This window comes from Populus trichocarpa, chromosome 7 (genome assembly GCF_000002775.5).
Source record: "Populus trichocarpa isolate Nisqually-1 chromosome 7, P.trichocarpa_v4.1, whole genome shotgun sequence".
Classification (NCBI taxonomy): Eukaryota; Viridiplantae; Streptophyta; class Magnoliopsida; order Malpighiales; family Salicaceae; genus Populus; species Populus trichocarpa.
This window is the reverse complement of record NC_037291.2, coordinates 4,677,374-4,694,796: the sequence shown is the minus strand read 5'-3', so window position 1 is coordinate 4,694,796 and position 17,423 is coordinate 4,677,374. Positions and strand designations below refer to the sequence as shown.

General features: G+C 30.3%; 1 protein-coding gene across 1 annotated transcript; it reads right to left on the bottom strand.

Moving 5' to 3' along the window:
• Positions 1–617: 617 nt before the first annotated feature.
• Positions 618–2,214, bottom strand: LOC18101168 (UDP-glycosyltransferase 84B1). The gene has a single exon (XM_006380621.3). It carries the CDS (start codon positions 2,071–2,073, stop codon positions 664–666), a length of 1,410 nt encoding a protein of 469 aa, XP_006380683.2. The 5' UTR covers positions 2,074–2,214; the 3' UTR covers positions 618–663.
• Between the last annotated feature and the right edge of the window lie 15,209 nt (positions 2,215–17,423).

Sequence of the window (17,423 nt, the reverse complement as noted above, 5' to 3'; positions counted from 1 at the left end):
TTTTCAATTATGGTATTGTGTGGAAAAAATCTCATATAAGTTGTGAATTTTGTTTTTTTATAAGCGTGTGTATGGGAATATGGTTACGGTTGCTTTCAAAAATGTTTTTCATACCGAAATACATGAAAATAATTTTTTTTTAAAAAATTATTTTTGAGATCAACGCATCAAAACGATCCAAAACATATAAAAAATATTAATTTTTAACAAAAAAAAAATTAATTTTTTAAAAATATGGATGTCACCACGTTTCCAAACATTTTTTTATTAGTTTCTGCTTTTCTTTTAAGCCATTGTGAAATTATTATGCTTCATGGGTATTAAAAAAACACATTAACAATTATTAATATTTTTTATTATCATCAATTCAAAAGATTAATGTTTATTAGCCTCTCGCTAATTATGATAAGTAATTAATTAATTATTATTAATATCTTAGGAAAAAGGTAATAAAATATGATATCTTAGACGAACATTACTTTAATATTAATATAACATAAACAAGGAAATATAAAAAAACATTAATGTTTTCTTGAAATTTAAAATAAAGAACGAAGGTATAATTAAAAAAAAAAAAAGCACACCTAGTAAAAGAAACTACATTTTAAATATGGAACTAAAACCACATAGTTATTAAAAAATAAAAATAAGGACATCCTATTATTACTTTTCAATGAACTCCCTGATAAATTGATCTATATTTGCATCAGAAGAGCCACCATCTGCAACTGCTTTCTTCGCAGCCTCCTTCAACTCCAAAGCCCTTTTCTGTATCTTAGCAGCTTCCGGTCCGTCTGTGACCTCCATGATGCACCTTTCTATCTCCTCTGAGCTTGCAACTCCGTTCTCTACTTCCAACCTCACGCCCACATTAAACATGCTAGTTACAAGTTTTGCAACTGTTGGTTGATCTGTCCAATCAGGATAAGCAATTACAGGAACCCCTGCAACCATTGTCTCTAGCGTCGAGTTCCACCCACAATGAGTGATAAAGCAAGCCACAGCTTGGTGCATGAGCACCTTCTCTTGAGGGCACCATGCCACTACTAAACCTCTTCCCTCGGTCTCCTTTAGAAAATCATATGACAATTCACCACCAGTGTTTTCCGGAGGTTTAATCACCCAAAGAAATGGTCGATTGCTATTCTTCAATCCCATGGCTATGTTGTCAATTTGTTTTTGCGAAAATGACGCTACACTACCGAAAGAAATGTAAACAACTGAAGAAGGTGGTTTTTTGTCCAACCATTCAATGCATGAATCTTCAGGAATCCACATATCAACACTGCCATTAATGCTCTCTTCTTGTCCTAATAGAGATGATGAAACCAAGGGACCGATTGGACAAATTGGATGGAGTGAAGCCATGGACTTAATAACTTCCTCCTCAAGTTCGTCAAAAGAATTTCCCAGAACCCATTTTACCTCATCCAAGTTTTGAATGAAACTTGAAACTAGTTTTTGGATGGGGTGAGAACATGAAGGGAGGATAAAAGAAGGAAAATCCTTTACCTGTAATTTTGGCATCCCAGGCAATTCTATAAACTGATCATGTGGGCTTATCAGAGTTGGAAATGAGTTAGGATTCTTAAAGTAATGGTAGTAAATAGAGTAGACAGTGCAGGCTTGGATCCAAAGTACTGCGCAAGGAATGCCATATTTAGTAGCAATTTTTGGCACCCATGGCATAAACGGGTTGCTAATAATGCAAGAAAATTTCTTACCATCGTTTGTGAAATCTTGTATTAGATTGGAGAGATTTATGTATCCTATTGTCTCCAGGGATTCAATATAGGAGTCAAAATATTTCAAGCGATCAAATTCTAGGTCAAGGCCATCAGAGAAGAACTCAAGACTGATTTGTGGGGTTCTGACTGTGGTGTTTTCGGCGGTGGTAAAGGAGGTAGGGATGTTGGGTTTTTGCGTCGCGAGGTAACGAGTACCCTCAGTAGTGGCTATAGTAACATGAACACCCTTTGATACAAGGCGTTTCGCAAGCTTGAGCATAGGGTTTATATGACCTTGCCATGCCATTGTAACCACTAGAACATGCACTTGATCTTCAACACCCATTGCTTTTCTGGCCTGTGGGAGAAACAAACTTAAATCTCAAACCTTCAAAGAAGATTTTCATATTCTGAATCATTAACTTCTAATTCTCTTTTATACCAGTAACTAGAGAAACTTTAAAGACAGCAATCTTGCAGACAAAGATGGAAAAATATTACCTTATCACCACACCATAAGTTTTTCCATGGAGACGGAGAATATGACCTTATCACTATATCTTTTCATGCTCTATAAATGGTAGTAAAATAGGATATTACTTCTCTATTATGGAAAGACAAAATTGAGATATACATTAGAAATATATGGCATTATGTCAGTCTTGCAGAAAAATATGGAAAAATATGACCTTATCACTACATCTTTTATGCTCTATAGATGGTAGTAACATAGGATATTACTTCTTCTACTAGAAATAATATTATATAGGATAACTATCTAGGTGGTGGTCCAGTGGTAAAACCTTAGAATCAAGAGGTTTGCTTCCTCTGTGGTCTCAGGTTCGAGCCATATGGTTGCTCATATGATGACCACTGGAGGCTTACATGATCGTTAACTTCAGGGCTCGTGGAATTAGTTGAGGTACACGCAAGCTGACCCGGACACCCACGTTAAACTAAAAAAATAATATTATATATGATTTTTTCTCGTAAGAAGAAATTTTTCAAAGAAAAAACTAAAACCATTGTTTTACTGTTAAAACCAAGTTGATCACATCGTCAAAATCAGTTTATCAAGAAATTTATTATTTTACTATCAAAATCAAGTTTAATTCCTGTCAAAATTGATCAAAACCATCATTTTACAATCAAAATCAAATTTGCCATGTCAAAACTGGTGAAAGTAATTTACCCGAGTTAAATTTATTATTTCAGAATACTTTTTAGAGTAAAAAATAATTCAGGGCTACTGGAGGCTTACATAATGGTTAACTTCAGGGCCCGTGAAATTAGTTGAGGTGCGCGCAAGCTGGCCCAGACACCCACGTTAAACTAAAAAAATAATATTATATATGATTTTTTCTCCTAAGAAGAAATTTTTCAAAGAAAAAACTAAAACCATTAATGTTTTACTGTTAAAACCAGTTGATCACATCGTCAAAATCAGTTTATCAAGAAATTTATTATTTTACTATCAAAATCAAGTTTAATTCCCGTCAAAATTGATCAAAACCATCATTTTACAATCAAAATCAAATTTGCCATGTCAAAACTGGTGAAACTAATTTACCCTAGTTAAATTTATTATTTCAGAATACTTTTTAGAGTAAAAAATAATTTTTGATGGTCAAAAAATATTTTACACTGATTTTAACTTTATATATATATAATTGAATAAATAATGACAAACCACGTGAATTAGGCAATGTGAGTCCCATTCCATCAGTCTACATTTGGGAAGGAAGTTTGGAAAGTTTGGAGAGTTTGCCAAATCTTAAAAAAAAAAAAAAAAAAAAAAAAAAACTGTCTTCAATTGTACGTTTTGTTGGTTTTTTTGCTCTAAAGAAAACGAAAGACATCGGGGTAGTTGGAAAAAAACATAGTTTTTAGATTGGCTGGTTTAAGATCGAGGTTATGGATTTTGACCGGATTTTGACCGGATCGCCTGGATCATACAACGTCATTTTACTACAAAAACAAATTAATAAATTACAATTGGATTTTTAACTGAATTTTATCAGGTCAACCAGATCACTCTCATTTCAAAACTATGAAAAAAAAAGAAAAAAAAAAGGATATACGCAGGGGCGGAGCTAGAATTATTTATTTGGGGGGACCAAAATTAATATAATAAGATATAATATTTGTTTTAATTTATTATACATGAGTTGTGAAACAAAACCTACATAATTTAGTTTTATTCAAATAACTTACTACAAACATATAATGACCTTTGTATAAGGTAAAAAGTTTGGAGCAATACTAAATTGAGTCAAAGCAATGAAGTTAATTTCATCTTCATAATATATCCATCACTTTAATGTTGTTGGTCTTTATACCTATCAAATATAAACATACAAAGTATATAAGAAACATTAGCTAAAACGAAACATTATTTATGTTTGATAAACTTTGAAATAAAGCAGAAAATAATAAAGAATGATTCTTACATATTTATTTTAATTGTGCTCGTCGTTCTTTCATAGAATAGAAATCATCATTATCATATTAATTGTGAATCTTTCAGCAATTTCTTTTTCTATATAGACAATTAAATAATTTGCAAGAAAATCATCCTTCATCCGATTGCGAAGTCTTATTTTAACAATCTTCATCGCTGAAAAAACTCGTTCAGTAGGCTGTACTGAGTTATCAATATATTTTTTTTTCAAAAAAAGAATCAATTCTTCTTATTTTGTTCATGGTTCAACCTAAAATCAAAACATATATCATGAGAAAAAATTGATAATTTTGGTGGCTTTACTAAAAACAAAACATAAAAAAAATCCAAGCATAATCAAAACAAACAAATAAAATATATCTAATTAATTAGAAAAAAATCACTATAACAAGATTTCAAAAAAAAATTGGTAGAACTAGCAGATCTGAGAAAAAAAAGAAGCAAAAATGATAGAATTATATAAAAAAACCTCATCAAATTATTAACAAACATCTCAAAACAAAACAAAAATATATTTTAAATTTAAGTTACCTTGTTTTGTTTGATGAAAGATAAATTAATTAGTAGCTCTGCTTCAATCTTTTTGTAGAAAAAATTTACTCGCGATTTATGTTTTTGATCGGCGGCAGGATTTATATTAGGATAAATTGATGGCTCTGTTTTTTATTTCACAAAGTAATGCATTTTTATTTTTTTTCTTTTCCATGGTCAAGAGTAAATTCAAAGAAAATCAAAAATAAAATCACACCACCTCTTTAAAATAAAAAAATATAACATTTTCTTATTATTTAATTACCTAATTACCCTATATATATATATTGCATGGGGCCCGGGCCCCTGCTTGCCCCCCTTCTTCCGCCCCTGGATATACGGGCCGTTGAAAAAAATAAAAAAAAAGATCTATGTTGTTGAAAAAAAAAGAAAAAAACAATTTGGTCGTTCATCCTGGAATACCCAATGAATCTTAACCGTTGAATTAGAAACTTAAAATAAGTTCACCCATATCCAATCAAAACCCAAATAAAGTATAGTTGTGGATTCGTCTCCTCTCCCGGACCAAAACCCAAGGTATTAACATTGTCGGCGTCGCCGTTATGAGTGGCAAAAAACAAAAGAACCCGAATCGGCCAAACGAAACTCTCGTTGTCGATCTCCCTCCTTGGTTGGCTATGAAACACAGTGCCACCATTAGTGGATGAATGAGATTGAGAGCTTGTTTGTGGACAGTTTAACGTGTCGACATCTCATCAGAATTGATACCAAGCCACCAACAACGATGGCACATGATATGAATGCACCGAGTGGAAAATGCAGTGGTAGAATTGTAATTTCAACATCTAACCAGGAACAAACAATAATTTCACCTCATCTAGAGGCATTCCAATAATTTATCGAAGCTGAATTTTAATTTATTTTATTTGTGATTAAAAATAATTATATATGCATGTGTTTTATATATATATATATATATTTGATTGAATGAAGTATTCAAGGTATACTAAACTTGCAAGGTTTAAGATCCTTATGTAATTTTGAGGAGAGATAAGGATTGTATCATTGTTTCATGATGAATTCATTGTGAATATTATTCAAAATGAGTGTTGATCTAGTGTTTATCAAATTTATTCTAATCTATTTTTGGGTTATTCTCTAAAATTTATTTTTTTCTTTGTAAAAAAAAAAACAAAAGCAATAATAATAAAAAGACCGGCAATTTGGAAAAAGCTGGCTGAGGAAGGTTCCAGATATACATTGAAGAATCAAGCTAGAGTTTTGGACAAAATTTAGAGTCTAATCATACCCTATTGTATCCAAGACTAGAGAGATAATGCAGATTCAATGTCAAATTAAATAATTTTTTGCCGAATCTGCATAAAAATTAAGTCCAAAGACATAATTAAAATTTTAATATGTCAATTTGATTTAATCATGGTCCAAATTAAAAGTTTAATTATGTTTAAGAATTAATTTGGATAAAATTAAAGGATTTAATTAAGTGCAAGGATTTAATTGTACTTTAAAAATATCAAATTAATTTTATTAGAGACTTATTTGGTGAAACATTAAGTTTGAGAGTCCAATTTGGGCTTAAGTGAGAAGATTGGAATTTAAAGGACCAAACTTAATTTTTACAAAATCAATTGATTGAAATCAAGGGTAAAATTGCAAGAAAAACAAAGTTTAGAGTAAATTAAATGTTAAATTGAAGAAATTTGGAAGTTCAATGGTCAATTGAAGGACAATTTGCAAAATCCAAAACCAAGGACCTTTTTGAAAAAATGTGCTAAAATTCGGGGTTGATATTGAATTTAGCAGGGGCAAAATTGTTTTAAATCAAAACTTTGGGGTTAATTAAAAGTGCAATTAAAAGAAATCAAAAGCCGAAAAACTAAATTGAACTTTGGTTAAATCTCTAAATTAAAACCCTAAAAGCCAAAATGACATTGTTTCATTTAAATGAAATGACATATTTTGACAAAAACGACATCGTTTTGACCAAACAATACCATAAAAAAATAGACGATGCATCATCTAGTTATTGTTAATCTTTTTTATCTTTTTGCATGAAAACGAAGTTCGGGTGACTACTTTCCAAAGGCAATGAATGCTTCTTCTCCCCCACTAAACCGGGCAAATTATACACCACCATTATGGTCTAACATTGTGTTGCACCCTAGAGCAGGTCTTGCAAGCCAATTACCCCTACAATCGACGCGGTATTGCCCCAAAGTGGCCAACCTGACCACCTTTTAGTCGCTGATTTTCACAGTTCATGATTGCACTCTTGAGCCAACGGTTGAGATCTTTCTCAGTTCAATCAAAGGCCAAGATATGTCCTTTATAAAATGTCCCTCTTCCACCCCACCCCCAATGAATAGGAGTGCATTCCAAGCATTGATAAACAAGAAAAAAAGGTCCAAAGTTGGCAAAAAATCAGCTCCTCCCTTATTTTTTTATCTGTCATTATTGTTTTTTTTTCTTCTCTAATACCGTGACCTAGACTTCTTCGGCCACTACCACCTCACCTATGTTATGACCAATAATGGCCCAACATCCTCCACCAACTCATCTTCTCTCCAGCAACTGTAACACCAACGTCAACATCGACTTTTTCTTTCAACAACAACCACCGTAACTTAATTTTTCCACTAGTGTCATCTATGTGCCACCGTGAGCCACCAGTCATACCTTATAGCCACCAACATTAAAAAAAAAAATAGAGAGAGAGAGAGAGAAGTTTGTTAGGCCATCAGTCAGCCCAACCTGACCGGGTCCGACCTCGATGGCTGGGTCAGGTCCAACCCAATTAATAAATAAATAATATAATAATATGAAACTATGACAGTATTTTTAAAAAATCAAATTTCCCAAAGGGAATTTTAAAAATATTTATGGGTCCCTCACGTATTTTCCCAACTATTTTGCATAATATCAGGTTGTAAACTTACAATATAAGATATAGACCCGATATTAAAAATAATTGTTTTTCTTCTAAACTTTTTAGAAAAAATCAAAAATTAAAAAAAAGTAATTCATTTCCTCTTTCCAAAACACAAAAATATGTTTTGTCTTTGTGCATACAGTTAAATCTTAAAAGTTTTTCATGTATATTTTTTAAAGAGAGATAAAATCATTTTTATAATATTTTAAAAAATGCAAAATGGATATCACAATTGGTTTATGATTATCCATTAGGGTTTAGTCAAAATATAAAAAATTTCATTATAATTAGTTTGTCATTCGAAATGCTAGGACTTAGCTATATCCAATAAATAAATAAGTTTGGCCCTTAGAATGATTAAGATTTAACCCAATAAGATAGAGACTTCTTCACGAAAGGAGATCTGCCTTGAACTTTAGATAAAATCAATGGATAGAAACGTGTCTTAGAATACTAATTAAACAATAATGCAACTTATCTTAGATAGGGTGCATTAGGGGTAACACGTCTTCCCCTTGCACAACCAGTGCTTTACCCGAACTCTCGCAAACCATTAGGTTTTCTAGTAATCATAACACTAGGTGGTGACTCCTAAACCTTATAATCATAATTTTATAATTAAACCCAAAACCCTCTTTTTATTATTTCTCAAGAGGCAAATCTGTCAACCGACGTTGTGCATGTCATGACAGAATTGATGCTTGAATGATTCATCGATAGTTGATTTGTGTGATTGATTATTTGATTAATTGTTGTCATGCATAATTGCCTAGTGATTTTGTGATTGATTGTGTACAATGCCATCTTCATGAATTTTGTTGTCAAATAAAATCTAGAACTTTGTATTCTGGTTTTGATGTATGGTTTAATTTTTCTATATGAGATAACTTGATGAATATCAATTGCATGGTTATTTTTGCGCCTTAACCATTGACATGAGATGAATTTCGAGGATTGTTAAATCGATTTCAAAACCTTGTGTTTGCTAATGAGTTCATCCATGAGCGGTTTTTTTCAACCAATTCTTTTTCAATATTTTATGTTTAATTGGTCCTGCCATGAGTGGTTCATTTTGATCAGTTGATTCCAAAACTTGTGTATTCTGATCGATTCACCCATGAGTGGTTCATTTTCAACCGATTCTTTATTAAAATGTTATGTTCAATTAGTCCACTTATGAGTGGTTTATTTTGATCATTTGATTTCAAAACCTTGTATTTTCTGATCAATTCACCCATGAGCGATTCATTTTAACCAATCCTTTTTAAAATCTTGTGCTCGAATTGGTTCACTATAAGTGGTTTGTTTTGACCGATTTGCCTCAAAGCCTTCTTTTCTCATCGGTTCACTCATGAGAGATTTTTTTTAACCAATTTTTTCAAAACTTGTGTTTTCTAATCAGTTCACCCATGAGTGCTTCATTATACCGATCTTTTTTCTAAATCTTGTGTTGATTCACCCTTAGTTTTCATTATTGATAGGCCATTTGAAATAATATTTTTCCTTAAAGTATTTTTATATATATGATTTTTCTTATGTGATGACATATTGCATGTTATATATACGTATATACATAAATAAAAATCTTGGAAGGATGGTTGTCTAATTCCATCAGGTTCGGCATTTTGTCTTGCTTTAAAGAAGTGATAAAAATCAAGAATCTCATTTTTTGCATTCGATAATTGAAATCTTATTTACTTATGTATTTATTTTATTGTATATGATATTGAGATCTAAGACCATCATTTTATTATATATGCTATTGAGATCTAAGACCATCATTTTTTCCAAGGACGGGGTTTTTATGTTTTCTCCTTTTATTTTACTATTTTTCCTTGTGTACATTATAACCATATATTTTTCATACATGGTTCATACAAACAATACGCAATTTCATCAATAAAGATGTGGTGTACTTGTTCTTGCATGATAAAATCCTACCTTGCAAGATCCAAGAGAAAAAGTTGTAAGTGGTTGGTAAGACTCTGCGTCCAGAAAAAAAACATTAAAAACAATTATGTCTTCACAACTATACTCCTTTGTTGGCTAACACCAATTCCAATGCTCCCTCAAAATCCATGATCATTTGTAGTGTTTTAGATTATATTATATTTTTTGCTTTAATGAATAATATATCACTTTTAGATATTTTTATGCTTTATTTTAGATATTATTATACTTTCATCAGTTTCAGATATTGTTTGTTACACACTATGAATCTCAACAAGTGGATCAATAAGGAATTATAAGCTTTGTATAAATTAAAATGAATGAATCAAATAATTCAAAGTAAGATTTTTTTTTATTTTAAAATTTGGTTCCTTATTAGATCATATCTTAGACAAGTTATAAGATTTTCTATAAAGAAATCATAATGTTGTAAACTTGTTTAAAAGAGTATGGTATTTAGGCATATACACATGGTCGATCAAACTTCAGAGTATAGATTGTCACTCTTGTCCGTAAAAATATCCTTATATAATAAGAATTTTCAAAGTTATGTCCCATTATAGATAATTTTTTATTTGTTAAGAAGGGTTTAAGTAGGATTATATTTCTTTCATTCTTCACTATTGATTAAAGAAAGAATCCATGGATACAAGCGTTTATGGGGCTTATGCATTAGTGAATAAATACAAGGGTATGCAATGAGAAAGATAAAAATTAAAAATTTAGAATTATTCTAAAATTATAAAATCAGTAGTATAATCCTGATTTTACATGATTTCAGTTTGATTTTATTATTTTTTGATTTTACATAATATATAATATTATTTCTTAAATTCAAATGGATATTTGTTAATATTTATTCTTTTTAATCAACTAATTAATTTATTATTAATTAAAAATGCAGACTCAAGAAATGGTTATGCACTCTAATTCAACAAAAAAATATAGGACTTGGTGGTATTACGTTTCTAAATACATTTGAGTGAGTTTCAAAAATGTATTTGTCTTAAAAAAATATTATCTTTAGTGTTTTTTAATTGTTTTATGTGCTGATGTAAAAAATTAAAAAAATTATTTTAATATATTTTTAAATAAAAAATACTTTTAAAAAAAATCATAGAAAACTATATCATAAATGCACTAAACCCAATTCTATTGCTCCGTTGATCAGTTGGACTAAATATAACCATTGACAGTTGACCAGACAACCATGCATACTTCACATTCCATACAGTCACCAGATCCATTGGAATTCAAAAACTGCTGCGTATATTCATGGAGTTTGGTCTCCAATCTAGCTCTTTAATCTAGAGAAATTTCCGAAAAGTTGGGCGGCCAAAACATATTGCTGATTAATATACTAGGAATCAGCTTCAAAAATATTCCACCATTAATATATATTTTCTATTCTACACCTTCCAATTTGGACTATCACGCCGAATCAATTTCTGAATTCCCTTGAAGCCCAAGAATACAGAACCCCCCTCGTTGCTTCCTAGCTTGGCCCTCACCCTTTCTCACGTTTGTTTGAATAGTTTGAGTGCTCAAATTTCTGGTCAAAGAAGCCTCGTCCCACAAGGTAGCTTACACTATAAATTAATAGCATGTCGACTCCTCCATGCCTCATTATCTCCTTTTCTTCTTCCTCGATCCAACCATAGCATCAGCCCTCTCCTACCTTTACACTATTTGTCTATTTTCCACATTAACATGGCAACAATGCTCAAATCTCTCAGCTTCTTTGTCTTTGTTTTTTTATTGGTAAACTCCCTTTTCTTCATTGAGACTGAAGCCCGTCCCTTCAACATCTTGAAGTCAGGAAACTCTGCAACTAGCAGAGCTATTGAGAGTTTCTTTGACGGGCTATCACTGGGAGAAATCAAGCAATCAGGCCCAAGTCCCGGCGTTGGACACGAGTTTACCAACAGTCAGACACTCGGAGGAATTAAGGCGGGTCCTAGCCCTTGCTGTGGAAACAAGTATACCACCGGCACCCATCATTGACTCGTGTGTTTAGCAGCTCGATTGTTCATCCATATAATTGGCTGCAGGCCGGTTCATTAATTTGTTCATGGTGCCTGCAATTACTGTAGTTTTCAAGCCATTCTTTTGTTATTTAATTGATACAGATCGGATATATGTTCATTTTTCATATTATAGATTATTAATTTCTTTCTTTTTTTTAAGTTTTGGATTATATGATGATTCATGTAATACAGTTTTTATAAAATTAGACGTATAGTTAAAGGTCAAAATAGTAGTGCTGGGAGTCTATACAGCACTATCTTGAAATTTGTAGTATAATAGTCTCTACTATAAAAGGTCAAAATAATAATGCTGGGAGTCTATACAGTACTATCTTGAAATTTGTAGTATAATAGTCTCTAATAGTCTCAGTGCTCGTGTTTCCTCCTGGGACTGAACTTTTTTTTTTTAATTATAAAAAATGATATCCAATTACCATAAAAATATTTCAAAAAAAATAAAAATACATGACTCGGGTTGTAGAATTGACTGGGTCGAATAAGCTGGCTTTATTTTAATTAGATGAAAAACAAAATAAGAAACGACAATAGATTAATCAAATTTTTTTTTTAAAAAAAGTGATTAAAATAACCTGAAAAAAATATTTCTTTTAAAAGAACGAATGATGCACCTCAATTCACTACTTATTAAATATGAAAAAATGAAAAAATAATAATATAAAAAACCGGTACTGGTTAACTCAACATGACAAGCCTGCAACTCTACTAATTAGGGTCAAGATATCCTGCCAAACTCATGGCTCAGATAATGAGATTGGAATAGCCCAATAAAAAAATAAATAGAATTATAAAACCCTTTTAAAAAAAAACTTGTGTTAACTTTTCAAACTCGTGACCCGAGTCAATAGACCCAAAACACCCTATCTAAAAGAACCATGAAGTCCAATTCTCAATCAATCAAATATTGAAGGATGAAATTGAAAAATAATTTCAATTGTACAAAAGGATTAAAAAATAACAATTAAAAGAATAAGGATCAAAATTAAAATACAAAAAAATATTATATTTGATTGAAAAGTGAAATTGAAAGGAAAAACTAATTTAGCAAAAGGACCCAAAAAAATAAAAAGAATGAAGATCAAAATTTACATAAAAAATAAAAACAGATTTTTGAATGAAGGGCGAAATTAAAAAGAATAATAAATTTTATAAAAGGGCCAAGAAAAAAATTAGAAATAAAAAAAATAAAAACCAAATCAGAAAATATATTTTTTGGTAAATTAGGATTGAAAGATGAAATTGAAAACAAATAAAACTTTTACAAAATGACCAAGGAAAATAAATTAGAAATCAAAGGAATAAAGATCAAATTAGAAAAAATAATATTTGGTAAATTGGGATTGGATGATGAAATTGAAAACAAATCAAACTTTTATAAAAGATCCATAATAAAAATTAGAAATTAAAATAAGAGGGACTGAAATTCAAATACCAACAACAACGAGGGTTGGGTTATAATTTTTAAGGGAGAAGAGAGAGAGAAAAAAAGGCTCATTGATGACAAATCAAATCATCAGCATCAACGTGTGCCACTCCATATGGAAAAAGAACACGACAGAGCTTCCAACGATATAGTGGAAGGGTATTTTTGAACGTTGAGAGACGTCTCACATGCTGCCTTAAGTGCTTGGATGCTTTCCACCTGTCTGTCATTTCTTGTTTTTTTTTTATATTTATCAAAATATAAATTCCTCCCGAGCTGATATGGCAATAGTGAAAAAACCATTGTGAAATGATGAAAAAAGCTCTTGACTCCAGTTTAAAATTTTTTGTTTTTAAGATTATTTTGGTTGTTTTATTATGCTTTTTAATTGTTTGTTATTTTTTATAATTGGTCAAATATTAAATTATCTCTCAACTGATATTATAATAACTAAATTTTTTTGTGAAAATACAGAAACGTCCATTGAGGTCAGTTTTAGGTTTTTTTGCTTCCAATAATATTTTAGTTGTTTTATTGTACAATTAAGATAAGAAAAAATTTATTTTTTCAGGTTAATTTGATAATAACTAATTTATCATAAGAAAAAAAAATTAATACTCTTATAAGCTAAAGTTAAGATTTTTTTATACTATTTCAGTTAATAGTATCTATGAATCTTGAATTTTTATCCTTTTTTTTATTATTTAAAAAAACCAAAAGATCACAAATAAGTAATGCTACATACTGATAACCAGTGAAAAATAGTTAACTTCCAGACATGCTCTTTTTTTACAAAAAAAAATCCACCTGTAGATTACCAAAAATCTGGAACTATTAGTACTCTAACGTAGCTCATTGAAAGAAAATCATAATATGTGTTAGGGGAATGTATTTATGTTTCTAGTATTGTGATATTTTCAGTAGGACTCCAATATTTCTTGTGGGGATGACCAATATTGACCTTATTTATCTGTTTCTTAATTTTAATTAAAACTTCAAAATGTCAAGTTATACGGTAATCTTCTTTATTTGGAAAAAAAAAAAAAAACTATGTAAGAAATGGATGGAATATGCCTAGTTGTAACTTTATTTATCAACAATACATTTTTCTTCTCGCAAACTTAAGATTAAGCTAGTACATGTTCAAATTTTTATCATTCAACCAATTATAACATTGAACAATTATTTATGAATTTATTTTTCTATATGTTTTTAGTAAATAATCTTGTTGCCACTTCTTTTGTATTTTATGTTGTATAGTAACTTAGAGCTCGTTTGATATTTTGACGGCAGTTGTTTTTCAAAGAATTTTTCACTTAAAAATGCATTGAAATAATATTTTTTGTAAAAAAAAAAAAATTATTTGTGACATCAACATATCAGAACGATATGAAAACATCCAAAAAAATTAATTTGAAGTAAAGAAAAAAAATTATTTTTTTCAAAAACGTTTTTGAAATGCAAAAATAAATAAGCTCTTAGTAATAGGTTTATTTTAGTTGTATGTACTAAACCAAAAAAATCTTCTCAACCAAACTAAAACCTAATTACCAAAATAATAATTACAAGTGGTCGAATTTAAATTAGAACAAAGCAATTGAAATTAGTGTTATCCTTCTAGATTCAGTTTGTAAATCTTATATTAGCTTAAAACTAGATAAATGGCCCGCACATTGTTGCGGGCCGATTCTTAAACAATACGAATAGTTATGGTAATGTCAATTGGTTGTTAGATTTGTGAACGTTTTAATATAAAAGATTGCAAAAACAAAACAATAATTGATAGGTTTAAAAGCGGCTTGTCATTTTTAGGAGAAGTAGTGCAACTGCAATGCATGACAGCTACAGTGGCATTGATCCACATGCAAGATTGCAGTGGATTAACATTACAAATACAAAGTATTTTTCTTTGTATTTTACATAGTATTTTTCTTTCAAGAGCAAAAAATGTTCCATCCTCTTTAAAACCTGGTAAGCATAGAGTTTTTTGCTAATCGAAGAAGAACAACAGTAGCAATCCCTGCTGCAAATTGACACCAAACAAAAAGCTCAAGATCCTCAACAACCACCTAAAAAAACACAGTTTAAATAAGCATCCAACAACCCTTGACAATCAAAGAAGAGAACAGTCTTCCAAACTCTTAGAAACTCGTAACGAATGAGCAAGTAAACACACAGACCAAATCAAGACACTAAGAGCTATGAAGGTGACCCAAGAAATAAAACAAACATTTTGAATGCCATTATATATGACCTCTACACCTTTCTAAGAGATAGATGAAACCAATGATGTCAAGAAAAAAAAACAGTATAACAAAAGGATGAATGTCTCATACAATCTCAGTCCCAAATCACATAAAAAAATCCTTGGAATTAAGCAAACAGTAAAGAAATCAGAAACCTGACAAAACCAGAATATAGGGAAAAAATCTTATCTCGCATCAGCCGAACTGGAAAAGCCAATTCAAAAATCCAGTGCTCTAAAAAAATCAACATTTATTTTTGTTAACAAACACTCTAATCAATTGCAAACCTAAAAAACCAAGCAGCGAACACACATAGAAATAGAGGCATGCAAAAGTAAAACAATATTAAAAAAAACATCATCATTGCATCACAACATGCATGCTCCCTAATCACCAAAACAAAAACCCATCTCTTAAAAATGACAAAAATCACGAATTGGATTTAATCAAAGGTAAAGACACTGTCAGCACATAGATAAAAATTTTGATAAGCATAGAGTTTCTTGTTAATCAAAGAACAACAATAACAATCACTATTGCAAATTGACACCAAACAAAGAGCTCAAGATTCTCAACAGCCACTTAAAAAAACACAATTTAAGTAAGCATCAGCAATCCTTGACAATTGAAGAAGAGAACAGTCTTCCAAACTCTTAGAAACTCGTAACCAAAGAGCAAGTAAACACATAGACCCAATCAAGACACTAAGAGCTCTAAAAATGACCCAAGAAACAAAACAAATATTTTTGAATGCCACTATATACACCCTCTACACCTACCTAAGAGATACATGAAACTAATAATGTCAAGAAAAGAAAACAGTACAACAAAAGATTGAATGCCCCATACAATCTCAGTCTCAAATCACATAAAAAAATTCCTGGAATTAAGCAAACAGTAAAGAAATTAAAAACCTAACAAAATCAGAACAAAGGAAAAAAAATATTATCTCGCATCAACCGAATTGGAAAAGTCAATTAAAAAATCTAGTGCTCTAAAAAAATCAACAGTTATTTTCTTTAACAAACACTCTAATCAATTGCAAACCTAAAAACTCAAGCTGCCAATACCCATATAGAAATAAAGGCATGCAAAAGCAAAACAACATTAAAAAAGCCTCCACATTACATCACAACATGCATGCTTTCTGATCACCAAAACAGAAACATAGCTTTTAAAAATGATAAATATCAGGAACTGGATTTAATCAAAGGCAAAGACATTGTCAGCACATAATCAACAAAATGATAGCATGGATGTTGTTGAAAAATGAATTAATATATTATTGATATATTGTGTTCTAATGAGATTTGTGTGGGCTTTTAAGTTTACAATGAGCCCACGCGTAAGATTAGAAACCTAAAAGATTATAAGTTAATCCATACTATCTCTATTAAAAAAAAACTAAAAGATTTAGTGATTTCATTGTAGAGCTTGGAACAACCCCAACTTTTAACTCAAGACAACATATGTAACTACTTATGGTTCATGAAATTACTAGGAAATTCATACACACAAGTATACAATTTAGATTGATCACTTGATCACCATTGTCTTTAATACTATATTTTTAAGCCTTATTATATCATTAATATTTCTATCAAAATTTTAATAGAGTCTCCCCATAAACAAAGACTATCCCAAATTTTTTCATTGTGCAATAAACACAGAAATCTCAAACATAATATGTCCAACCATCCTAGACCACCATCATACACATCACAATCATAATTTAAGAGCAGGCTCAATCTACCCTTCAAATCATCCATTTTCACATTCATTTTTCACAATTAGCATTAAGTATACTACATTATATTAAAATTAACAATTATTAATACAATATAAATTACACTATATGCCAATAATTTATAAACAAAGTAAGTTTAATGTCAAGTTACAAACATAACAAAGACTAATAGTTAATTTTCATGTCTTTTTAGTTTTAAACTTCATTTACACAATAAAAGATAAACAACAAGTTTTACAACACAGAAAGAAGTTTAAAACACACACAAACACATCACCATTACCTAAATTAAAAATACTAGCAATAAACTATTGCTCAGGTCGCGTCCAAAGAACTTGTAATCAAGTTTATACAACATAAGATTACAATTCAATAACCACAT

What these genes read in the sequence shown, in the direction of transcription:
- LOC18101168 (XM_006380621.3), bottom strand. Translation starts at nt 2,073, where the DNA reads ATGGGTGTTGAAGATCAAGTGCATGTTCTAGTGGTTACAATGGCATGG.